Source organism: Clytia hemisphaerica, unplaced genomic scaffold, assembly GCF_902728285.1.
Source record: "Clytia hemisphaerica strain Z4C2 unplaced genomic scaffold, Clytia hemisphaerica genome assembly, whole genome shotgun sequence".
NCBI classification, from domain to species: Eukaryota; Metazoa; Cnidaria; class Hydrozoa; order Leptothecata; family Clytiidae; genus Clytia; species Clytia hemisphaerica.
The window spans coordinates 29,954-56,219 of NW_027104090.1; the positions used below are offsets into that span (position 1 = coordinate 29,954).

Sequence of the window (26,266 nt, forward strand, 5' to 3'; positions counted from 1 at the left end):
ACAATAGACCTTTTTTTAAAGAGGCAGCCATGTTGAATAATTATGTACTCCAGCATAAAAACAATGATACAGCCATGCATAATTTTTGAAATATGCATGATACAGTAATTATGCATGGCTGTATCATTGTTTTTATGCTGGAGTACATAATTATTCAACATGGCTGCCTCTTTAAAAAAAGGTCTATTGTCATTAACAAATCTCAACAACTTTTGTAAAAAAATCTCAACTTTTTTTATCAGTCACTTTGCAACCTATTCATTAACATCAACTATTTTCAAATTGTCTATTTTCAATAGTTGACACAATGTCCCACACTTGTGCATACGAAAAAATGTTACTATAGCCTCCTTGGACATATTCCCCATACAAAAATTAAGAGATCCGTTTTCATCATAGGTATCCCCAACTGTAGCAACCTCTGGATCAAACATAATTTCATTTGACCCTTGAATATCTAAAACCATAAGTTGACTGTTTGATTTTGCAAAAGTGAAGTGACTGAATGCTTCTGCCATGTCTTGCATAAGCCCATTGGTTGGAATAACATTACCATCATTGTTCACATACTTAAGAAATTGACCTTCAATGAATCTTTCCACCGTGACTATCTCTTTTGTTTCCATTACTGTACCAAGCATCAGATTATTGTACTCCATACAGAGATACTCATTGGGCAATTCGTTTTTCATCTGAGCTGCAAAATTTGAAGCAAGTGCATTTAATTGTACAGACTTTCGGGCATGGGCATTTGGAGTTTCTTCCAGTCTGTAAAGATTTTTCAACGATTCAGCAGTGTATTTCTTAAGTACATATTCTTTACCGTCAAATGGTTCTGTTCTGGCTCGGAATGCGTGACGAAAACCTCCGGATGCAAATGGTGTCTCTTCTACCTTAAATTTTACTACAGTTGGCTTGGACCATCCACTGTTTGTTATTTCAAAGTCACTTAATTCAACATTCAAGAATGAAGAATTTATTTTAATTATTGGCTTTTAATTTTCAACATGGAGGATACCCCAAGACTTTTAGGTGGTGCCACCATTTTTGATTTTAAAATTTTAGGTGGTGGTGCACTTTTCAATATTTTCGGCAATTTAGTGCTGGTAGAGAAGTTGTGAGAGGGGCCAATCATCTTGTTAGTAGTAGATTGAGTAGTAGTGGTAGTGCTATGGCGAGTACTTTCATATTCATTATTTCCATTGGCATTGGATCGGTCTTGGATTTTTATGAACCTGACATGGGCAAGTTTTTCCTCTAAATGGCTCAACTTTTCACACGACGGACCAAGATCAGATGTTAAAAGATCACATGTCATACCAGGTGGCAAGACTTTTTCAGACTTGTGTCTGAAATGTTTATTACCGTAGAGTCGTTTAATCTCGACATACGTCTTGCAATCTCGACACCGGATCTGTAAAATAATCAAAACAAACCTTGAATGAAATTCTTGGTATCATTCTTATCGAACAAGTTCATCCATCAAACTAGAAGTTCAGTAAACATTGCAATTCTTTCAATTAAAAAAACAGCCAAATTATAAGCAGTTTTACACAACACACGAAACGCATGCAAACTTCCTGTTCCTCGTAACTTTCTCGTGTCCATCATTAAAATTTTACAACTTTTTTACGCTTCAAGTCACGTGATAAAAATAATTCGCGCGCCTAGCCTGGTTTCCCCTTCCTTATATATAAAAACACACGCTCTAGGCGCTAACAGGCCGCACGCCATGATGGCCAGTATGGCGGTCACATTAAATTCAAAAGGAAACCGGGTTCTTTTTATTATTTTCGGTTCACGGTAAAAATGTCTACTAAAAAATTCCTCGCGTGCAAAATGTTGTGTTGTTGTGATTTGGACATCTTCGTTGAAAGCATGCTAATTAGTTTTTAGCGATTACTACATCGTTAAAGTTTTCTTTTCAAATATAAGTAATAACACTGCACATTTCTCATATTATATTAACAATCTGTGACGTGATAGAGAGAGAGTACATTTTAGTGATTGATTGATAACTTTGGTATGTATTTGTTTATGTTTGATTTTTTATTTCGAAGACCAGCCTACAGCTATGTCGAGATTGCAAGACGTATGTCGAGATTAAACGACTCTACGGTACATGCCTCTTTGATGGTTTCTAATGTAATCTCATCGAATTCAAAGTTGACGTACTCTTGAGATGTTAATCTTGGATATTTCTTGAGAGCACCTGCTGGGTCTGTGGCATGTAATATGCATTTAATTTAAATTCACCATGTTTTAAAATAGTCTCTTCAAGTGGAATAATAATCGCAGCTGGTGTTGTTTTATCCTTGCTTGATTTGCCATTTCTCGAGGTTCGCTTCACCTTCACTTTCCCCAGTTGTATTGAAGTTTTTACAAGATGCTCACATAATTGGTTATTCAAAACAATAGAGATGACGCGTTCTTTAGAAAAATATAATGAAAGTTTTTGTTTGAATAGTTAACGACCAATCCAATGACAAAAATTCTTGTAAATGTTCAACTTGACCCACTTTCCCTGCATGCTCTTTCCAATCTGTTTTCTTATCAAAAGTTTCTTGCTTCCTTTTAGACATTTTCAATCAACAGCTTTTTCTTTTGTCTTTGAATGACTAGAATTTTGTTTTGTGTAAAGGGCTACTTAGACTACACAATATATTGACGAACAATATTCGACAATATGGGTTGCGGACCGTAATGTACGAAGTAAACAACTGGTACTCTATTATAAAAAGGAATTTTCTTTCTGTAAACAATCCCCCTTTATTGTTGGAATATTGCAAATCGAGCTGACAATATATTGCGGACACCTTTTCAATATATTGTCGACATTCAGCAATATATCATCAATATATTGCCTGACAATATATTGTGTAGTGTATGTAGCCCTTAAAATAAATTTTCTTTTCATTCCGCGCTTATTTTTCTTCTTCACAATCCCATTAACAACCATCGTCAGTAAAAGTCATTGCCTGAAAGAGCAGTTGGCAGTCATCCAGCAGAAAGACATTTTTGGCGGCTCTCGGCCACAACGGATTTTTTTCTCATTTTTATTTCAATTTTGTTTTGAAAAAAGAAATTATTTTTTTTTGGCAGTTCTCGGCCTAGAGAAGCATTTTATTTTGAATTAAAAAAGCATTTTTATATCTAAAGTGCATTTTATATTCATTTTTATTTTTAATTATCATAATTTTTTTGGATGGCAGCTCTCGGCCACCATACACTTCTTGCACTAGCGTATTTTAATTATTAAGAAAAGCGCTGTTTTTTATCTTTGTGAGTGAGTCCACTTTTAGAACATTGGCCGTAGTACGCCCGCAGCCAAACGCCCACGCCATAATTTGCGCCCCAAAAATTTTCTCGCCACACACACACACACATACACACATAGAAAGACGATCGTAATACTTTCGCTATGCGAAATTAATAACATGTGAAGAGCAGCATCTTCAGATATATACGCTTTTTATAGGAAAAAGCAGCAAGTCATATGATTCTTGCTGGGCTGCTCTTAAATTTATATGAGTTTTTCAACCTTAAATGTCAATATTAATTAAAATGGAAACAAGTATTCTCAGTAATTTCTGAAATTCTTCTTAATTTGTTCTTAGGTTTTGGCCAAATTTCAGCCTCGTATTCTTATGAAATTGTTCTTATAAAAAACGTGTAAGACAAGGCACGGATGTCACTCTAAGTAGACTGTAAATAACTCCCTTGACACATTTGTAAGCATTTGAAAGAATCATGTCTCAGATGAGAGGTCACTCTTAACAAAAATTATTGTAGGGCTAAGATCATTCCTTTTGAACGCAAATTCAACTTTATGTGTTCGTTTTGCTGCGGTGGCACCTTAATGAAAGTTATGGCTAGTTTTAGCTTTAGTTGTATCACCTTTACAAGAAACAAGTTTGTTCAAAACATTGTAAAAACACTTGAGCAGATAGCTTTTTCCACAACCCCCAGCTGCAGTTAAGAATATATGTAGTGGTTCTTAAGGTTCTGGTTCCTCCAAGTTCTTGTTTACGACTATGAGAATCAAACAAATACAATTTTAAATGTTTTAAAGGTTTTTTTTTCTTTTAAAATTGAGATGTAATTGCCTTCAATAACAAGGAAGTTTTTATCAATAATGTCATCTTTTCCAGAAAGTATTTCAATCAAATCAACTTGTCCAATGATTTCAACAGAAAAATCAACTTGTCCAATGACAGTGATATCAAAGTAATTATTTTCAAAAATAATCCGAGGAAGCTCGTCGCTCATCATTTAACAAAAATCTTTTAATTCCAGTATTTTTATAAAACTGGTCTCCTTTGTGTAAAAAATAATCTAGATCATAATCTTTCCAAATATTAACACAACGAACTTTTGTCCAACATATTGAAAAAAGTGTGTTAGTAGCACACTGCTTACTCGCAGTCTCTCCAAACATTTTGTGTGCCTGATTAGAGTTACCTTGAATTGTTTTTTCAATCGTGAGAAAATAATATTTTAATCCACGCAAGAAATACTTAGAGAAAATGGTACTATGAAAGCCCATTCTATGCTCCTAAATGATAGTTGAAAGATCAGCAGTTGAGAGGGTCGATTAAATTAGAAATCAAAGCACACATAATAAAGTATACATATATATTTGTCCAGAAAGAACTGGCATGTTGTTTGCTTTGTTTTGGTGTTTAAAAATATGTACTTATCAGTCCTAAAAAAATATATAAATTTGAATATAATGAGGGCAATAAGTCTGGTTAAGGGGGGGGGGGGTTTGTAGGGGTTCGAAATACCGTTTTCCCGTCAAAATTTTCGCTGAATCCCGGAATCCCGAACATTGAAAAAATAATAACACCGTCACACCGACTTGTACAGGGCAAAAATGTACCTAAATACCGTCACCGTCTGATTTTAAAATACCATTTTCCCGTCTCTTTTTTTCGTCAAATCCCGTAATACCGTACTAAAAAAGGGCCAATCCCGTCACACCGTAAAAGTACAAACCCCCTTTGCAATTTGAATTGAAAGTGTTTTCATTTAAGTCGTTAGTGTTTGCATTTTAGTTGATAGTGTTTGTAATTTAGTATAATACGTTTGCATATATGGACCACCGTATTAATGTCTAAAACTCACTGAGAAGTGAGTATTAATGACAAACCAATAAAATTTACCATTAAAGATGCTACATTACTGATTTCTTGATCAACAAATAGTCATCAAATACGACGGAGATAGAACAACAGAAATTCAGATGTTATTATTCCAGCCGCGGCTTTCTTATACTATGGCTCATTGAAACATCATATTTTTAAGATATTTCTAATTTTTGAAAATATCATATTTCAAAAAGTTGGAAATATTTTGAAAATATGATGTTTCAGATTTGGAAATATCATGAAATGCCTTCACATTATTTCAGTGAAATTATTTTAATTTTGGTTAATTCCTTGTTGGACCTTTCTTGAATCTTAAGTCTAATGTTAAAATTCAGAGTTTAAACTCTACCCTTCCAACCTACGTTGAGCGCTTTCAAATTGTTTGTGGCTATAAGATTTCATGGGAATTCCCTTTTTTCTCAAATATCATCCCTTCCATTGTAAATATCTTTTGGGTTTTAGCTTTGATTTAAATATTGATTATGATAATGACACCCTTGTGTCATAGACCCACTGGGACCCCAGCCCTACTACTGGAAAATTTGGCAAAAGTTTCGTTCCCGGTGGTAAAATACCCTGGAGTTTCAGCCCCACTGGAAAAATGATTTCGATTTTATCCCCATTCGAAATTCAATGTTTAAAAATTTTACTCCAAACCATACTCGCTGGATTTTTTATCCTTGGAACAATAGTAATTTCTATCCCCATGGGGAATCCAATAGGAATGTTTATCCCCACTGAAGAAAAAAGTTCCAGTGGGGCTGTGAGACATGGGTGTATAATGTGTAAGTAATTTATGGTCTCGTATCCTGCCTTATGTCTCGTCTACCGATCAATAATAGTTTAAAAATGTTGAATTTAGTTGCCTCTGATTTCATTTTTTGGTAAATTTCATTTTTGAGATTTCGTAAACTGAGGCTCAGCCAATCTCATACCAATAGTCGCTCATAATATAACACTTTTTGATTTTACTGATGGGCACAGTTGTGAGCGCTATCAGAAAAGCGAACAAAGAGACTGGATTTTCCTTACGTTTGTTCAAGATTTGAGTTTGAAACTCTGAATAACAAAAGTTATTTTCTTAATGTTTCAAAATATATCTAGGAGGCGGTGTTTTTTATTTTGACGTCAAATCTATAAACAAGCACATCCTTTAGGATAATCTCTATATCTTTGAAACTACTAAAGCTGTACAAATAACTTTGAGGAAAGCTTCGAAATAGGTTGCTTAAGACGCATGTAACATTTCAAGTTTCTATTCTAACTCAAAAAAGTTACGTCAAAGTTTCAATTTTAGAGCTATTTTTTTTTTTGGTACAATTTCTTGGTCACTATCAGTACCATAAAATAAGTGAACTAAGGGAATGGGTTCGAGTTTGGGAAAAACGTGTAAAATTTTATTTTGATAAACAAATGTGCAATATAAAATGTGTGATCTACTTACAAAAAGTGATGATAAGATTATAACCATGTAAGCATAACAAATTAACTCCCCCCCCCTCAGTAAGGGCCCCGTTACATTATTGCCGACTAAAATTTTTTTACAAAAGCTAAAAAGTCGTGGAGGATCGTCCAAGTTATTATTAGGGTTCTTGTTACATTCATAAAATCCCCTCCGCTACACCAACGAATACGAAAAAAAAATTAAGTCAAACATAAGAAATCAAACCCAGCTGGCACACAACGTTTTTTTAATGTTCATCTAACGTTATATGGACGTTATGAACAAAAGATAAACGTTGAAACAACACTGTGTGCCAGTTGGGAAGCCATAAACATGACAAACATGAAATAAATTCATTGGTCATGAGTTCAATCTTCATCGCAAATACAGACCAAAGACAGGTCAGGGAAATAGATATAAACTTCTTGAACAAATTTGCGTTCAAAAAAGATGGGTTAGAGGAATGGGCGTAATTTTCTTGCCAATTGATCAGTGGTATATATTTCTTGCGCCAATTTAGGCTCAAACAAGATGGGTTAGGGGAATGGTTATATATTTCTCTTGCGCCAATTTGGGCTCAAACACAAACAAGATTCGGGTTAGGGAAATAGGTATATATTTTTTGCACCAATTTGGGTTAAAACAAGTAGGGTTAGAGGAATGGATATAATCAAATTAGGCTCAGATAAGACGTGTAGGAAAATGAGCATAAGTTTTTGCGCTAATTTGAGTTCAAACAATAAAGATGGGTCAGGGGAATGGATATAAATTTCTTGGGCCAATATGCGTTCGATCTTCGTCACCAGGTCTCATCATTGTAGCTATCAACATATCACCTACATCTATTTCATTAAACAATATTTCGATGTAATATTTTTGACCATATTCCATATATTTTGTACCACTGTGCTCTCTAAAGAAAATAAGGTAAGTATAATGTTTATTTCAGCATTCATTAGGAGAACGTTCATCCCGGGGGAGGGGTACTTAGGCAAATGGAGGGTACGGTATGTGCCGCCCTTAAGGGTACCTTTTTCGGACCTTTTTACCCCCCAGAAAGATCGAAATTTGGTCAAATTTGGTCAAATTTGTCCCGGTAAGGGTCATAAAATTCACAAAATTTCCTTTGTTTTCTACTTTTAAGTCCCGGTAAGGGTCCGAGGGTCGAATGTCGGGCGGCACCCCCCCCCCCCGTCAGCTTGCAACCCTAGCACTCCCGCCGGGCTGTTCATCTGACGTTCTAAAAAGAACGACAAATAACTATTAAGAAGCAACAAAAAGACAAACCCTAACCTTAACTATCAAAGAACGGCAGTGATTGAGTGGATGAGCTGGAAACTCGTTGGGTGTGCACATCCCCAGAATTTATTTTGATATAATAGGGGATATATCGTGTGATATAAATTGATATGATTTGATATATAGGGGATGGGTATCGTCAATATTTCTGTCCCACTTACCCCCGTCTTTTCTTTTTTCTTTTTTGATTTGTTTTAATCCTTATAGATACCCAAAAAGGCAAAAATAAAGCTCTACTGTATCCTTATAAGGTCTGCAAGTTTGTTTTAATTTGAATTTTTTTATTGTATCCCTTGGGAATATAAACCGATCCTTAAGATTTGCATATAAAGTGGAGTCTCTTCAACTCAAACCTCTATAACTCGAATGTCTCCTTAACTCGAACAAAATTTTATGGCTCTTTCAACAATTTTGTGGTCCCCGTGGGTGTTCGAGTTATGGGGACTTCACTTTACCTAGACTATACTATAATCTAAGACAAATCATTATCTAAGAAAAAAGCCCAAAGTCGAAGAAAATTCGCATACGGTTTCTTTTGCCGAAAAGAGCTTACAGTCGGTAGAGTTTGCCAGTCTTCGAAACTCACCCACCGATTTTTTTCCGTATACCGCCATAACGCCAAACACTGCCATATTTTCCCGCCTTTACTATCACTGTAACGGACGATAACATCGTCTACAATCAAAGTCATATTGAGAAAAAAGGGAAATCCCCACGAAATCTTGAAACAACCACAAACGATTTGGAAGCCCTCTAGATTAGATTGGACGGGTAGAGTTTTAACTCTGAGCTTTAACGCTAGAATTACGAACTAAAAGTTCAAGAATAGTCCAATAGGGCTCAGAATATAGCCTGAAAGCCTATAAACCCTTCCCGAATTGAAATATTCGAATAAATTTATCAATTTGCCCCAAAAGCGACTTTTTCGCCCGGACTTTAAATTGCTATAATCGAGGAATTAACCAAAATTTCCAATATATTTTGACCCTGATTGTACACTGTACCAGGCACCTATTATTACTAAAGTACTACTGTATCAACTTACGTTAAATAATCACCAATAGCATATCTCAATCTCGCAATTTCTTGTCGGCTCTCTGGTGTTTCATCTGTTCCAATAAAAAGAAGAGCCATATCATCACCTCTCAACCAGAAAGAATATGTGCCTGTTACATCTGGTATGAAAAATGCTTGCATTCGGATTACGTAATTGTCTCCCATGGAAGGGGCTATCCAAAAATCGGATTGACGTGTTGAGTAGTGATAACCATTTGTACTAATTCGATTTCGGATATCGGATTCAAGAGTATCAATATTGCGAAAAACCACTCCGTCATATTTGTGCAATAACACTGGCTGAACAACTGTGTTAAAAAAAAAGAAATTTATTAAAGTTATATTTTGTTAAAGATTCTTACTTTAGATTACATATCTACCTCTAAAAATTATATCGCTACAATCGGCGTCAAAATATTTGGCACATAAAAGGGGAATTTAAAACTGCAAGTGATCTTTAAGTGCTTTAAAGTACGGTTAGACCGGTTAACCCCTCCAAAATCGAAAAATCCACCGGAACAAGTAAAGTGAAAGTACTGAAATTGCAATTCTCGCCGGAGCTTTAAATTCTGGTTTGAAAAACATTAAAATACGCAAAATTGCCAATATATTTCGGCACTGATTGTAGTGAAAACCAAAACCAAAGGCTTCAGACACGTACGGCTATCAGTATATAGATATTGGACGATGAAAATGATCTGAGACCGTCTATGTTTCTTGTGTTGCTTTGTATATTTCTTGAAGATCTTTTTAGTCTAGCAAGCTAGACGACTAATTCAGACATTGTAGAAGTAAAGCAAAAAGTAATAGAAGGAACAATTTTAGATGATACAAACTAAATCCCGTAACAATAATCGTATTATCGTATGACGCCTATACTACTGTATTACACGCATTATAAACGACTCCAGTCTAGTAGCTTTTATAAGTTTGTTGTTTATAAATGTGTTTGTTTATGTTATCTGAGGTGTAATCGCGCTTGAAAAAAAGTCCCTTTCACGTCATTACGAAAACCACTAGGGGGGGGGCTATGTAAAGGCTCGAGTTAAAGTATGGTCAAATAGACTCTACTATATAAGGTATTGTTTTTAAATAAGAGTGATATCGTTTGCTTACTCGTCAATTTTAATTTACAAGCTTTTTAACATCGGATTGACACGGATGTGGAGCAAGATTAGTCAGAAAGAGGAAAAGAAAAGCATTTTTTTGCTTATATCAGCATAATATAACAATAGGTAGACACTGTCCTGATATGGAATATGTGTCTGGTATGAAACGGAAACACTTATGTAAAATCAAAACCTTTAACTTCACACTTACATCTATCGAAGACGATTCTATCGTCTGAAGGGGGCAAAACACCTGCTGCTCCATAGCGAGCATATTTTCCATCTCCAATACCAGTATATGCATGTAAAGCTTGACTGTTGAAGTCAACATAACCATCTAAAATAAAACAATAGCGAGAATATATACATTATTAAAATAGTCGCCTATGATGGCTGCAGCTAACGCTCGCCTTACGCTCTGTTTCTCCGTTCACCACAAGCGATTAGCGAGTTTATGTATTTGCACTTTTAAGGACGGTAAAGTGTCTGAAGCGATTTGGAAAAACCCGCAGTTCTGACTTGCGAAATTGAGGACGGTAAAAGTGCTGATTTACCGTCGTCCTCAGTTGGTTATGATCCAGCCAAATTAGAACCTTACCGTCTCCATCGCTGAAAAACACACATACATAAACTCGGTATTATGCGAAGCTCAACACTTTTGAGCACTCTGGTGAACATCCTACAAACAAAAGCTCCTTTGGCTTTCAAGATTTTCCCTAAAACATTCAGGAAATCCCGACCGATATTTTACCAAAAATCGCTGTGAAAAATTTTTCAAAAATAATCATTCAGTCAAAAGATATCAAACAAAGTTATAAGCTGATTGACGTCTAAAAACGCTGTTTTCTGCAGTTTTTTGCTGTTTTTTGGGGTCAATCAATTATTAACTTTGTATCATAACTTTATATTGAATAAATATTTTAATGAAATTTTTTCACAGTGATGACGTTCGATGATCAAGGATTCACTTCAGTGAAAATGATAGTTATAGTACTTTTCTACAAGATCTTCATTTTTTCTTCTTCATTTTCATCTTCATTTTCAGAATTTTTTTAAAGATTTTTTTATTTCAAATTGTTCCACTCACTAATATCTTTCAAATGATACCAACTTTAAAGATTGAAGAATTCCTTCAAAAGCTATAGGTAAAAGAAAAAAGAGTGCACACTTATCGTGAATAGACTTTAGATGAACATTGAAACAACGTTGTGTGCCAGCTGGGTAAATTTAGGCTTCAGGCTCAAAAAAAGTTAAGAACATTCGAAGCCTTTAAAACTTCGGACGCTCTTATGAAAAAAAACGTGTATAAATTAACAAAGAATTTCAAGAGCTATTAGAAAAAACGAATTCGAATATGCTTAAAGAGACATTAAAGTAGTAAAATGTAAACATTGCGCGAACCACGTGTCATTAAAGAGAACAATTAAAATCACGTGTCCAAAACAAACTTGTAAAACAATTGAACAATCAAAATTAACCATATTTGGTTTGATTTTTTATTTTGACATGTGACATTTGTTTTGATTTTGTAACCGCTGCATACAGTTTGTTTACAAATTTCGCTAAAGGGACATAACAGTAGTACTATTATGTCCCTTTAAACAAAAGGACGAATAGAAATACTTACAAGAATTTAACCGCCAAATATACATCTCGTTACTGACGTAGGTTTGGGACCATTTAGGTAATGTTCGCAGTACAAAATAACCACTGTATCTTGTCACCACTAAACCAGAACAATGGTGAACCATCGTACCAGAGGTTCTATCAAAATCATAGTAGGCTCCAATGTTTTGGCATTCATCACTGCTGATGGGCTTATAATAAAGGTATACTTGGGACGGCGCATCTCCGTGCCAACAAGGATCAGATGTGATGACTGTGACGCAGTACGTTTGAGAAATAGTTAAAATCCTGGTTAATTGAGTTATTCCGGTATCATAATGTTTGAAACCGGTTTTATTGATGTATTCTCGTCCGTCATTGACGTCATAATCGACGTGTTGGCATTCAGAAGTGACGTCATTATAATTGATTGATTTACAAGGCGTTTCAGCGACACATCTATCCATGCAGATTTCGACAGAGTCAGTTTTGAATTCCAAATAAGGTTGCTTTGTAGGAACCATACCATTCTGTTGTAAGATGAATTTTGCGGATCGTAATTCATTTAACCTGAGAATGTTGTGAGCGTAGGTTAATGAACTGGTTGCAAGGATTAATGAAAAGTATTTGTGTAGGTTGAACATAATGAATAAAGATGATAAATCTTGTATGGTGTCAATGTTGTGTTGGTTTCCCAGTCTCCAAGAAATTTCGGCGTTTAATTAAACGAATTTGTATGACAAACTGATTTAGAAGGTGAAGTTTACTGAAAAAGTACAGTAGTTTATGACGAGAAAAGTCAGTTGTTAATAAAAGTGGTAGAAGTTCTTCCTCATCAAATTAACCCCAAATCGATAGAAAATATCCAAATAATATTTCAAATTATGTTATATCACTCTTCCATTAAATAGCGTCTTACAAAAATCTTGAAAAATCAGAAAATTTATTTTTCTTCTCATTAAAATTAATTCCTATACCCATTATTTAAGTACATGAATATTGAATAAATATTGTTTCTAAAATTCTAAATAGAGAATGGGCAGTTCCATACAAGGGAGGTAGTAAATCTCTATGGCGATCAATGGTTATTAATTTAAAAATATATATTTGGACTAGAATATTGTTTTGTTTCCAAAGTAATCGTTTTAAAATATTCAAAAGTTTTCATTAAAAAAAATATTTATTACCATTCAAGCGGTCAGTGTATGATGATCAATATTGTGAAATTTCCAATGATATTTTTAGAATTTTTACTTAGTTGTTTTGACCAAAAAACTTGCTCTACCCACAGGAAGTCTGACTTGGTCCACCCTCCGAAAATCCGACCCCGGGGGTGTTACTTAGGTTTTTTCACCCTTCAAAGTCTCTCTAAGTTTTGGGTCGGAAAAATCAGAAAGTTTTGAATTAGTCTCTCTAAAGGCCGGAAAATTCACGGTTTTAGGAAATATTTTTGGTTTCAAGTGAAAAAATTGTAAAAAGTCTCTATAAGGGTACCACTTTTTTCAAAAATCGAAAAAAAAAATTTAAAAAAATCTCTTTGAGAGTCACCTTTTCAGCAAAAATCAATCTCTCTAAGGGTCGGTTTTTGGAGGTCCCGTCCACACATACCCCTCATCCGCCAACCCTAGTACACCCCTCCCCCGGGATCCGACCAAAAAATAAACTGATACCCCTTTCATATGTCCAACCAGTGGAGTCCCAGCTGGCGCACAACGTTGTTTCAATGTTCATCTAACGTTATATGGACGTTGTGAACGTTAGATAAACGTCGAAAAAATGTTGCGTGTCAGCTTGGGTATATTCGTTCTGAAAATGCAAATTTTCAATAATAGGTCAGAATTCTTCATTCAAATGCATTTGGGAACAGTAGCGTAGTGGGTCGACTAGAATTTGGGCAAACTGAGGAGGCAATTTTATAAGATTTTGATTTTGGCGCCCCCTACGAAAACTATATATCTTTGTAATAAAAATTATTGGCTGAAAACTGGCTTATCTAAGGTTTAAAAGAGTAAAGGGGCACCGAAATTAGCAATCAGAGGTGTATTTTTCACTCTTTGTATTTCGGCGCCCCCCAAAAAATCGGCCGCTGGGGGCACTGCCCCCCTGCCACCACACTACTTGTAGGGACTCTCTCTCTCTAATTCGAACATCTGCAATTTGAATCTTTCTCTAATTCGAAGAAGTTTCTCTGTCCCTTGAAAATCGAATTAGACAGAGTCAACAGTATAGAAGATAAATTGCTCCACATTTAAAAAGAAAATCATTTGTTTTAAAAATATTGATTGATAAAAAATAAAAAAGGTATGGTTTTACATCAAATACAATAACGTAAAAAAAATATTTACAAAAAATACCCATTTAAAATATTTATTTATTCAAGATATACATTTCCATAATATCAAGTTTATGTATTCGAGATAGATACTACAGAACAATATTTTGGTGCTCTTTTAGGTCAGCAAAGAAGAGTTAGTACAGGCCCGCTAAGATTAAAAATATTTTTCAGGGGTCCCATAAAAAAATTATTATGATCATTAACATCATGATTTATAGAAAATTGAATATAAAAATATTTAAAGAAAAATACAATATGCTTCCCTAAGTGGAATAAAATCTTTTGGTTTACGTAAAGAGAACTTGCAGTCAACTCTCTCTCTAATCCGAACTTCTATAATTCGAAACTTTGATCTCCCTCAAAATTCTCTCTATAATTTGAATCTTTCTCAAATTCGAAGAAAAGTTGTAGTCCCTTAAAGATCAAATTAGAGAGAGGCAACTATATTTTAGTGACAACTAATTTGGTTAAATCGCCAAATTTGTTCCTTTTTTCGGGCCCATTTAAGGTATAAAAATCTTGAAATTAAGCCAAATCTTTAATAGGATTTTCTATCTAGACTTTCGAAATCTTTAAAACACTATAGAATATTGGTTGAAAAAACCTGGGTTATTATTTATCCAATTTAGGTGTGGAAAAGTCAATGACCAACGAACTCTTCGGAAAATTATAAAATATTGGTTGAGTATTGGTGTGCAAATCGGCTCTACTTGGTACAAAATTGACACCCCTGTCTCACAAATGTAGACTATTTTTCTCACCGGGAACGAAATTTTGGCCAAATTTTCCAGTGGGCTGAGATCCTAGCAAGTCTATGACACAGGGGTGTAACTTGGAAAAAACCCTTCTTGACCATATAACCAAAGAAATAAAGTCGTAGGATGTTCACATAATACGTTCAATAACAATACAGTTGAGTCTCCATAGCTCGAACACGCACAAGGAATACAAATTTGTTCGAATTATGGAAATTTTGAGATATGGAGTAAAGTTTATAAAGTACACTTAATTGATGGGACAAAAAACGTGTGGGGACATTCGAGGTATAGTGGTTCGAGTTAAAGAGACTTTATTGTATTATCAAGATTTTCGACTATCTTAAAAATCCATCAGCATTCCCTTCGTTGACCAATAATTTCGCATTTGTCTCTCCTTTCAAACCATTTGATCTTTTAGTGACAGAGAGCTTCCATAAAGATCCTTTCTTATTTGATTCAATATCTGTAAAAAGTCTTTTAACCTCCGAATATGTTAGTCTAGAATGGTCTGTGTTTGCTCCCATAGAAACACCATCATCTGCTGTCCAAGCTTTGGGAATATCGCTTCTTTTATTGACCTGCTGTGCTATATCAGCTATATCTCCTAATGGAAACTTTGTACTGGTCAAACTTGCTTTATCAGAGTTTGGTATATTTATAGGTTGGTTATATTTATGTCTGTTCGTCCACGGTTCAAGGTCAGCATCAATGATCGGGGATCGCTTAACCTTGGTTGTACTATTATCTTTTTGAACGTTGATTTTTTCAAAAACAGAATCTAGTAAAGATGAATCATCATTTTTGACAGTTAAAGGATCGACACCTTTTAATGAAGCGCCGTTTCTTGATAAAGTCTGATTTGCATCATTTACGCCAGAATCTGTTGAATTTATATTAAGTGTTTTAGAAGTTTGATTATCACTTGATTTGAGTTCTAAAGTCGATTTTGTTTCGCCTAAGATAGGCTCAGAGGGTGATTGAGCCACTTTACGATTATCAATACCAGAGGCAGCTTTGCTGCCATTTTGAATGTCCTCTTTCTTTATTGCATTCGCTGTTTCCAAGTTTTTCGTATCATCATCCAACTCTTGAAAGACTTGTGCTAGATATTCCATGGGGTTGGCAGGTGGATGACCGTATCTCTCAATCAATTTATCATGCTCAAGTTTCCGTAATGATTCTTGTTCTCTTAACACATCCTTACGTCGCCCGTTATCTGATTGAATCGCTGCTTTGGCTAGACTCTGTTCCTTGATTAATTTAGCCTCTGCGATAACCTCATCATCATCGTCACCGTTGACTATATTATCCATTGTTCGAGTCTCCCCAGGCTCCTGAAGCTCCACTTCAGGCGAATTCTCGAAAGGCTTTAAAGAGGAATTCGTAGGGTGCGCAATAAATGCTTCATAGTCTTTCAAAGTTAATAAATGTCCGTTTTCAGGACTACCAGGTCCTCCTTCAGAAGGTAAAATATCGTCCTTTGCCTCCACTTCATTCTGGAACAATGAGGTATCACTTTTGTGTTTACTTAAAAACGAACGTATACCATCCTCACTCTCCGCAATTTTAGCTTCCTCATCAACAAATGTTTTCCGGACCCTTGAATCATCTATATGCTGGCTGAAAGATGGAAAAGAAGTCATATGTGGATTAAAAGCTCCTGGTAAGTCTTGGATAACACTTCTACCATATTCTCTATAAGGTTGTTGCCACCATGGATAGGTGGAAGGTGGAATGTAGAAATTGGGTTGTGTTTGTACTGCATTTTGGTCGTAGTATGGTGAAGCATAATTTGGGTAATAACTGTTTATGTTCTGTTGTGTGTCGGTTGATAGTAAGTTCTGTAACGCTTGCTCGAGTTCAGTGTTTGTTTTGATCTCTGGAGGAGGGATTTTGTTGTCATTCTTTGATGGCTGATTGTTGGCAGGTGTCGTTTGTAGTTCCTGGTTTGCTGTTGTCATTGTTGTTGTTGTTGTCTCTATTTGAGTAATTGTTGGGGACTTTGTTTTAGCTACAGTTACGACGTCTGGTTTACCTTTTCGTGATTGACTGTCCTTGGTTAGTAAAGGTGTATTTAAAGGCTTTGATTTATTTGATTTGATTTGGTGCGTTTTCCCATGTAATTTTTGAAAATCGCTTATTTTGATTGTTTTTAGTAAATCTTGTAATTGGGTTTTTGATTTTTCATCCTCCATTCCTTTCCCTAGTGATCTCTCACCATCATTCAACATTTTATTGGATTTTTTCGGTGATATCTTTGGTGATATCTTATTTTCAACGAGTGTCACTTTACTGTTTGTTATTTGTTTTGGCTGTAGTTTTTGCCGGATTTTTACTGCAGCAATATATGGAGTGTGTTGTTTATTAGGTGATTTTTGGTGCATGACTTTTAAGATTTTTTCAGCGTTCTTTAGTGGTCGGACTACAGATTTTGTCTTAGAAGGATGGCTTTGTATTTTAAAGACAAGTTTCTCATGAGCTTTATTATTTTCTCTTGCTTTAATAGGTTTGTTTTTGTTTTTCAACTGAAGAAGCCCTTTTGGTATTTTCAAAATTTTCCAGTCAGTTTTCGGTGGCATTTTTGTAGCTTTTGTCGTAATCTTTGCTGCCTTTTGCTGCTGAGTTTTGAAAGCAAACTGGTTCGTAACTTTCCTTCTTCCTGGTGAGAGTGGGTAATTAGTGAATGGCGACTTTGGATTGTAGCCCAACGCCTGTGTAATGTATGATGTTGTTGGTTGTATCTTGTCTTGTTTTCGCTTAATCGCAGGCTGTTGTTGATGTAGTAACTGTTGTTGGTGTTCTTTTAAAGCTGTAAACCATTTCATGTACGCAAATTGCTGTTGTGTACGTCGTATAAGTTCTTTCTGTTGTAAGTCCTGTCTTTGTTTCTGGGTTGGTAATAATGTAAATGTTGGTGGTTGTATAGGTTGTGTGAACTGTCGTCTATTCAGTCGTCTTTGTTGTGGCTGTTGTTGCTGTTTCTGACGCTTAAAGACGAAATTTTCTGTTAACGATTGCTTTTTATGTTCAGTTTTATCCAGTTGTTGTGGTTTATAAAGTCCACTCTGTTGTACCATAGGTTGTGTGGTATGTTGTAAAAATTGTTTCTGTAAATTTTCTTGTTCAATCAACGATCGTTGTCGCTGTTGATCGGTCTGTTGTCGTTTCCGTTGTAATAATTCGTTGTAAAGTTGTTGCCATGGTAAGAGAGGCCGGTTGTTTGTCGGGAGTTGTCGTAGCTGTCGTGTCGTCGTGTCTTTCTGTTTTGGTATTTGTCGTTTCAAAGAAGGTACTACATAAGAAGCAAAACAAAAATGAAAATATGATTCGCTGAGAACCCTATCCAAAAAAGTACAGCCCTTTTACAGACCTGGTAGAATTTTCCTGTTGGGGTAGTAAAAACAGAATGGAATTTGGTGCAGTTATTATGGCTGGGGTTTCCAATTTCATTGTTTTTAAGCCGGAAAATTCAATGGAAATAGAAAAATAGCACAATATTTTGCAATTAGGATTTGTTTATTACATTATATTCAGCAGAGACAATTTGAGTCTTATTTTCTATTTGGGATGATATTTTGGTCAATATTTCTAGTGGGAAGGGGTCTCATTGGGTCTGTAAGAAGGGGATGTAATAAAAGCTTTCCTTCACCGTTAATCTAACGGATATTATCATAAAAAAGTGAACTAAGGGACTGAGCTCCATTTTGAGGGATTCTCAAAAAATTTACAAGTGAAGGTTGAGCTCGTATAAAAGGGGGTACACAGGTCAACACTCCTGTCTCACAGCCCAAGTGGAACTTTTTCCTACAGCGGGGATGATAATGTCTATCAAAATCCAAATTGGGGATAGAAATTATATTGTTTCCAGCTCAGAAAATCCAGTGAGGATGGTTTTGGATTACAATTTTTGTCATCGAATTTCAAATGGGGATGAAATCAAAGTCAATTTCCAAGTGGGTGAAATTGTAGGGTATTCTTTCCACCGGGTATGAGATTTGTTCAAATTTTCAAATGGGGCACAGGTTTTAGCTAGTCTGTGAAAGGAGGATGTAATTCACAATGCATAAAACTTACTTTCTTTGCAACTTTTGATTTGTTGAAGGTACTGTGGTAACTGAATAACGCCTTCAGTAAATTGTTTTCGAATGATTTTACATGGAATAGGTTGAGCTGCTGATATGTGGACATCTGCAAAAAACGAAAAAAAGTAGATAATTTTTTAAAGCTGAAGTTCGTTCGAAGGAATAATTTGAAACTCCTTTATATCTGAGAAAAAAGGTCTCTAGGACCTTAGCCTTAACCTTAGCTAGAGTAGGCTGACATTTACTTTAAAATTTTACTCATTGAAAATCCACTTTCGCTACAAATATCATGAATATGTATACCAGACCTTACAATCGAACATCGGTAGAAACAGTAAGCAAACAAATGATCAAAGTTGAAGTTTGTAAAATGATTATAAAAGCAAATCATTAAAGTATAGTGCAATGATAATGACATGCGGTTTTTTACAAAGGATTCCTGATTAGAACTGTCGTCATACAGTAGAATCATTATTAGCCTGGGAATCCAAGCGTTAAACTTTTTTCACAGTCTAGTTTATGATATTTTTGCTGCTGGTTTAACGCTTGGTGCAGGTAACTCGCCTGCAGGGACATTTTTCCCTGCAATGCAGGTTCGGCCTGATTGGCCAGCTTTCGGCGTATTACTTAGCAGTACTTTCGCGCGCATTTTGATAATTTCGATGCGCGCGCATAATTTATGGAAAAAGCTGACTTTGCAGAAAAAAGGAAAACAAATGAAAATGAAAACATAGATTCATTTCAAACCCGGGGGGGGGCACTCGATCTGAAAACGACCATACGTTCGGCCCAAAATTTGGCTTCTAAAATCGGACCCTTACAGTGCAGTGAATTTCCATGAAAAATCATACCCTTACAGTGCACTTTTTCCAAATTTCTCGCCCGTAAGGGCGAAAATTTTTGCAATTTTCCAAGAAAATGACCCATTTTGTGCCAATTTTACCAAAAAATTGGCCTTTTATCACAATTTCCTACCCTTACAGTGCAGTTCAGTGCAGTCTTGTAATTTCCTACCCTTACAGTGCACTAGCTGAACTATGAAAAACCTACCCTTAAGGGCCGAACGTCTGTTAGGTCATTTACCTTGAGTGCCCCCCCGGGATTTCAAAACAAAATGGCTGTTGGCTGGTGTCTAAATACATGTGGCTGATGTTTTGATGTGGTTTTTAATAGTTTTGAAAGTCTTTAGAGCTTTTGAAAGAGTTTTTATGGTAAGTTGATTAAGTGTGTTTGCCTGGGTTTCCAAAGTTCAGAAAGTCTGTCAACAAGGGTTCATACACAGACTGTTTATAACATTCTCAGTCAGACTATCTACCTGCACCAAGCTCTATAATTTTAGAACATTGTGAGGTGAGGTATTTTTTGTTTTTTCTAAAATTGTATGAGCTTGGATTCCCAGGCTAAATCATTATGAAAATAAATTGTTAAAGTGAATACCAACCCTTACCACTAAATGCAGCAACTACAGCAGTGAATGTGAATGGATCTAACAACAATAAACTAGTTATTCCAATCAAACTCCAAATAACACCAATTGCATAAACCATTCTTCTTTTTCGTCGAGTATTCTTCGTTTTACGATGAAAAACATTTTCCACTTTGGGAAACATTCATCTAGATTTTGTAATGCTGCTCATTCAGTCCAAAAAACACAACCTGGTAGTAAATAAAGTAATTTTTGAATTTATTAGAATTGATAACACGAATTTCCTATTAGCAGATTCTTGTAAAAAAAGTCACGAAAAAGCGTCGAGTAAAAATCTGATTGGCTGAGACACGCAAGATTTACAAAATTTTCAAGGTTTTTTTTTGAGAAAAAAAATTGTTTATGTGTGTAGTTTTCAGCTAATCAGAGCTTTATTCCGTCAAAACGGAACTTCTACACAAACGTTCTGACATTTTGAGCAAGTGGGAATAAATTTTTTTTAGCTAATTACAAATCAAAAGATTAGTTATTGTTTTGAATAATTATTTTTCTCAATGCAACTGACAACTTGTGAAAATGAAAGTCATATCACCTTTCTACAAGATCTTCATTTTTTTCTTCTTTATTTTCATCTTCATTTTTATAATTTTTTTAAAGATTTTTTAATTTCAAATTGTTCCACTCACTAACATCTTTCCAATGATACCAAATTTATAAAAATTGAAGAATTCCTTCAAAAGTTATAGGTAAATGAAAAAAGAGTGCACACTTATCGTGAATAGACTTTAATAAATTCTTTTTCAATTTAGCAGCTGATGATTGTCGTGTAAAAACATGAAACACAGAGTACTGAAGAAAACCATGGAGGTATATCTTTCTTTATACCTCTATGAGAAAACGCAGTAGTTGTTTTTTTCTTGATGATCTTGATACAGGGTGTCCCTAATTAAAGTATCGAGTTTGAACATGCGATTGAGTAGAAAGTTTTATGTGCGTGTTCACAAAATTGTATTTTAAGCTCTCCCTCTTTTTTCTTTGTCATTACGATTAATTTATACGTTGTAACTACCTTTTGTAATAAGCCTGTGTGATGGAGAACGTTCTTATATTTTAGCGATAACACACACAAACTTTTCTACTCAATCGTATGTTCAAACTCGATACTTTAATTAGGGACACCCTGTATGAATTTTAAGTATAAGACTTGTCGTAGTATACCTTTTCATGCTCTATCCGATGTTATGATTCATTTTCGTTTAATTTGACTTTGAAAAATCGTAAATTTTTTACTCATTTTTGGAATTAAGGTTTTTGCCTACCAAGGTCAGTTCTTTGGCCATAAAAACTTTTGCCAGTCCTTATTCTCGGTCTCAAATAAATCCTATCTACTTTCGAACCAGTCACATGCGATTGTGTTTCGCAAAAGATGCTATAAATCTTGAGGGTTTACTAGAATTAAATTGATCTTGGTCTACACGCTTTTTTATAAGAACATCAAAAGTTTTTGAAGCCTTTGGATGTTCTTAATTTTTCGAGTTTCAAGCCTAAAAATGTTCTTAACATGTTCTTATTTTCCCCCATTTTATGAGTATTTTTGCCCATTTTCTTAAGAAGCCTTTAAATGTTCTTAACCAAAACCATCTCCACTGCTTCTTTTGACACGAGAACAAAAGAATTTATATCCCCATTAGGAATTTCGATGATAATGTTCATCGCCACTGTGATAAGAAGTTCCACCGAGGCTGTGAAACAGGGGTGTATTGTTCAATAATATTAAAAGTCAACGTCAACAAGAAACATTCATAAACGACGCTCTAATATTCAATACGTTTCCGTATCTAATCAAAATTCACTTCCCCACGAATTTCGAACCATAGAGTGTCAACTAAAAAGATCAATAAATAACTTACCGCAAAATCAAAACGTCCAAGGTGAATTCAATAAAATTTACCAAATTTCTGATCTCCGATAAATCAAAAGTAAACGCGGTCTCAAAAAAAATAATTAAGATTTGTTATTTCATTAACCAAATCAGTGATTTATTTTAAATGTTTCCATTTTCTCAAACAGCAACAATCACCGCACAAGTACAACAAAAATTAAGAAAAATCAAATTACAATTACAAAAACAAAGTAGTTACCAGTCTTTCTTGAGTTGATTTTCTATGAGATTTTCATAATTTCTTAAAAGAGGCTTGGGAACTAGGTTGTTAAACAATAGTAATACAGAAGGTGAACAATTACTTGAAACGCTGTTTGATTTAATCACAATAATGAGATCTCATTTTGAGCATTAATTTACTTCATTTGTGTAATTTTACATTGTTACTTGAAATGAAATTAAGATTTACGACTCCTTATAAAGAGCAAGGTCAAAGATAGCTTGGAGACCCATCTACTCTGTTCGTGTGGTTTCGAAGTATAGCAATTTAGTTAAAACGAATAATAATACAAGGTGTACGGAAATAAAAGTATCGAGCCGTACCACATCTATAGGAAAAAAGTTCTTGTGTTCTTCAGTGGCGGCCTGGCAGGGGGTGCAGGGTGTGCAGTGCACCACCCAGAAAGATCTGAAAGGGGCGCCAAAAGAGCTTTTCAAGGGGGCGCCAAAATTTTGTTCATGTTTAATTGGGCAATTTGGCGCCCTTCTGCACGTTTATAGCGCTTTCTATGAGTACAATGTTAATTTTTGTCGCCTGCTGCGCTTTATTTTACCCTCTTACAATCCTTTCTCTTTAATTTTTTCAAAACTTCGATCACTATTGAATCAGAAGTAAGAGAAGTGTTGCGTATCCACCAGGGGTTATAGAGAATGCTCACCCCCAAAATGAGAAATAGCCAAAATGATCAAAACTTGTTAATTCTCGCTGTGGTTTTTGTGGTCTTATACTGACTAACTTTCTCCGTTTTAGAAGATCTTTTAGGCTGTTTAAACTTTCTTACATCAAAGTTTTTTGCCTGCCGCGCCAAATTTACAAGGAACCCTTCCTCCCAACTTCTGAATTTTCGGGCCTCTTTCAGCCATTGATCTTAATGGAGAGTAAAGTAAGACCAGCTCGCGTTACAAAGATAATCCAATTGTCTCCAGTCCAAGAGAAAGTAGTCATGTTTAATGTTTGGAATTTTGTGTACTGATAAGGAGAAAAAGTTAAGATAGTTTAATATTTTCACTTAATGATGGAGGGCGCAAATAAGGACATAAATACCAGGGGCGCCAATTTCATAGTTTGCACCACCAAGAAATTTAAGCCAGGCCGCTACTGGTGTTCTTGTGAAAGTTCTTGTTTCACTAAATTTGCAATGTTTATCAAAGTTTCTCTCTGTGTCATATTAATTGTCACGAGACATCTTTTATGGATAACTTTTACAAAATTCTCAATAACTTTAACGTTATGAGAATTGTAAAGAAAGTTAATTGCTTCTAATCATCCTGACTGTTGTAAGACAATTGTTGTGTTGACCCGGGGGGGGGAGTGGGTTTGCCAACTGACGGTATGTGCAGCATAAAAATGGCTTTTAGAATCGCACCCCTACATACAGTGCAGAAAAAAATCGGTGAAATTCATACCCTTACAGTGCATTTTTTTCAAATTTTAAACTCTTTTAGAGCAAAAAAATCAAGATTTTCGAGCAAAAACTTGCAATTTTTCCTAGATTTGCTGAAATTTCCACCCATACAGCGCATTTATCAAAAGTCCACCCTTACAGTGCATTTCTGATATTTTGAAAAACATACCCATAACCACCGCACATACCCGTCGGTCAATTTGCCTGACTGCCCCCCCCGTATGTTGATATATATATTTGGGAGTTTCTAAACATCGACCAAAAATGGCGGCCACGACCAGCGCTCGGGTGAAGAAAAAAGGCATGTCCCGAATATATATTTTGCGTGACGCACACCGCTTCCCATTATTCATTAACTTTCATATACAGCTCAAAAGAATTGTATCAACGAGAAGATTTCGAAAAGTGCTGGGTCAAAAATTTACATCAAGCCAATCTCAAGATATCGGCCAAAAACTGATTTTGACGTTATAAAATACATCGAAAAAACACGTCAAAAATACTATTTAAATGACGTCATTATTGAAAAAAGGTGATAATTCCAATTAACTTACTACAATCAAAGCAAAATTTTGACTGGAGATGACTGGAAATTAACGATTCTAAAATATTTCATGAAAAAATTTTTTGAAAAATCATGATGGCGTCAGTATTTTTTGCGTATTTTAATTTTTCCCGACAACAAATGACGTCATTCAAATTTTCTGAAAATTTTTGAACAAATATTTCAGAATCATTCATTTACAACTCCAGTTAAAATTTGGTGTTGATTGCATTAATAAAATTTAAGTTATCGCTGTTTTTTAATAATGACGTAATTTGAATCTTACTAATGACGTGTTTTTTCGATTTATTTTATAACGTCAAAATCAATTTTTGACCGATATCTTGAGATTGGCTTAATACAATCATTATTAATGATTCTTTTGAGCTATATATGAACGTTAAGGAATGATTAGAAGCGATGCACGTCACGCAAAATATATTTGGGATATGCCTTGTTTCACCCGAGCGACGAGTTTATCGGTGTAAGTTTGAATAGAGAGTATGGATCTCCAGATTAGGTCAAAGAACTTCCACACTCTAATCAAGGAACCTAGAGTTGGAATTTTAGGAAATAATTTTTTTCCATATAAAACCTTATGACAACCAGTAAATATCAACGACTGTTTTTCTTTTCAAATAGGATGTTTTGTATGCTTACACTTTACTTTTTGTAAGAACAATTACATAAAGAGCAAGATGCTGAAATATTTGCAATAGAAAGAAGTGTAAAAAAAGGATTGGATCGAGTTTAGGATGGTAAATTAAATAATAAAAAGGCACGCACCTGACCACGTGACTACGGTCGATTGAGCCTCGTGTCTATAAAATTTTTATTTTTTGGCACGTCTCAATAAGTCGTCCATTATGTAGGATAAATCTTGCCTTTTCTGTTTTTCTTGTTCGTGAGTTGATTGGTACGGCTTTCATCCAAGATCATGGATGATAAACCACTAAAATATTCATGGTGTGATCAAATTAGATAAATAGATCTATTGATGCGTTAAATAAACATGATCGTCTGATACTTTTACTTTCTTTTTTCTCTCTGTCTTTTTAAACGCGTATGGTGTGAGCTCTTTTCACACTTGCCACTTTTGCTGTATGAACTTTTTAATTGCTTCAAAAGTTTTGGATGTTTTTATAAAAAAAACGTGTACTTTATTTTTCTAATTCGAATCCGAATGATTCTTAGTAGCTCTCTCTCTAATTCGAATGAAAGTTTCCGCATTACAAAATAGCATACAAATACTTGGAATGAAGGTTTCCGCATTACAGAATGGCATACACGTTTTTTCTTTTATTAGAACCCAGTTTATAAGAACATTGAGGCTGAAATTCGTCGAAAAATTAAGAACACCGTAAGAACATGCCCAGCCTCAGTTTGGAAAAAAATGACAAGAAACTAAATTTTTTTCCTGTTTTCAAGCAGTTTTAAACAAACTTTGGAATGGATTTTCTAAATCGAGAGTCAAATATTGTCCAAATTTTACCAATTTTAAGTGCTCTTTTATTTTGCATGATATTGTCGATTTAGAGTAGTCTGAAAATTTAAGAACGCATCTAAGAACATTTCAGGCTGAAAATTGCTAAATAAATAAGCACATCCAGGCTCAGCCAAATTTTAGGTGTTCTAATAAAAAAAAAACGTGTACAAGCACTTAGAATGAGGGTTTCCGCTTTACAGAATAGCGTACGAACACGATGCAAAATAAATCACACCCTTCTGATATCAATAATTCATACCTTGGTTAATGTATTACATCGAAAGAGGGGAATAAAACATGTATAAATATACGTGTAGATAGGCCTTTATACTTCGTGATCAATCGAGGCTTTTACTTACTTTTCAAAATAAAAGGAAGAAAAATCTTGTGTAAACATAATTGATC

General features: G+C 34.9%; 2 protein-coding genes across 4 annotated transcripts; both read right to left on the bottom strand.

The window, feature by feature from the left end:
* Positions 1-6,340: 6,340 nt before the first annotated feature.
* LOC136812729 (uncharacterized) lies at positions 6,341-12,593 on the bottom strand. 2 transcript variants are annotated; one of them, XM_067069251.1, is made up of 4 exons: positions 11,686-12,593; positions 10,270-10,395; positions 8,939-9,257; positions 6,341-7,507 (listed from the first exon to the last, which is right to left on the bottom strand). In XM_067069251.1, exons 1-4 carry the CDS (start codon positions 12,305-12,307, stop codon positions 7,345-7,347), a joined length of 1,230 nt encoding a protein of 409 aa, XP_066925352.1. In that variant the 5' UTR covers positions 12,308-12,593; the 3' UTR covers positions 6,341-7,344. The 2 variants fall into 2 exon arrangements, 1 of the variants encoding a protein (XP_066925352.1); XR_010847388.1 differs by lacking the exon at positions 11,686-12,593 and adding an exon at positions 10,657-10,812 and having other exon boundaries at positions 6,343-7,507.
* A 1,341-nt stretch (positions 12,594-13,934) lies between these two features.
* On the bottom strand, positions 13,935-22,355 carry LOC136812730 (ras guanine nucleotide exchange factor R-like). Of its 2 annotated transcripts, XM_067069252.1 has the most exons (4): positions 22,175-22,355; positions 20,286-20,494; positions 18,831-18,944; positions 15,019-18,048 (listed from the first exon to the last, which is right to left on the bottom strand). In XM_067069252.1, the coding sequence occupies exons 2-4, from the start codon at positions 20,446-20,448 to the stop codon at positions 15,092-15,094; spliced, it is 3,234 nt and encodes a 1,077-aa protein (XP_066925353.1). In that variant the 5' UTR covers positions 20,449-20,494; positions 22,175-22,355; the 3' UTR covers positions 15,019-15,091. The 2 variants fall into 2 exon arrangements, with proteins under 2 accessions (XP_066925354.1, XP_066925353.1); XM_067069253.1 differs by lacking the exons at positions 20,286-20,494; positions 22,175-22,355 and adding an exon at positions 19,147-19,190 and having other exon boundaries at positions 13,935-18,048.
* Positions 22,356-26,266: the final 3,911 nt, after the last annotated feature.

Excerpts from the sequence above, each read along its gene's own strand:
- LOC136812729 (XM_067069251.1), bottom strand. The coding sequence starts at position 12,307 with ATGTTCAACCTACACAAATACTTTTCATTAATCCTTGCAACCAGTTCA. Across the intron at positions 10,396-11,685 it reads TATTTGGCGGTTAAATTCTT|ATGGTTATGTTGACTTCAAC; the intron begins GTAAGTATTTCT and ends GTTTTATTTTAG. Across the intron at positions 7,508-8,938 it reads GCTATTGGTGATTATTTAAC|AGAGCACAGTGGTACAAAAT; the intron begins GTAAGTTGATAC and ends TATTTTCTTTAG.
- LOC136812730 (XM_067069252.1), bottom strand. The coding sequence starts at position 20,448 with ATGTTTCCCAAAGTGGAAAATGTTTTTCATCGTAAAACGAAGAATACT. Across the intron at positions 18,945-20,285 it reads TGTAGTTGCTGCATTTAGTG|ATGTCCACATATCAGCAGCT; the intron begins GTAAGGGTTGGT and ends CGTTTTTTGCAG. Across the intron at positions 18,049-18,830 it reads AATCAAAAGTTGCAAAGAAA|TACCTTCTTTGAAACGACAA; the intron begins GTAAGTTTTATG and ends CTTCTTATGTAG.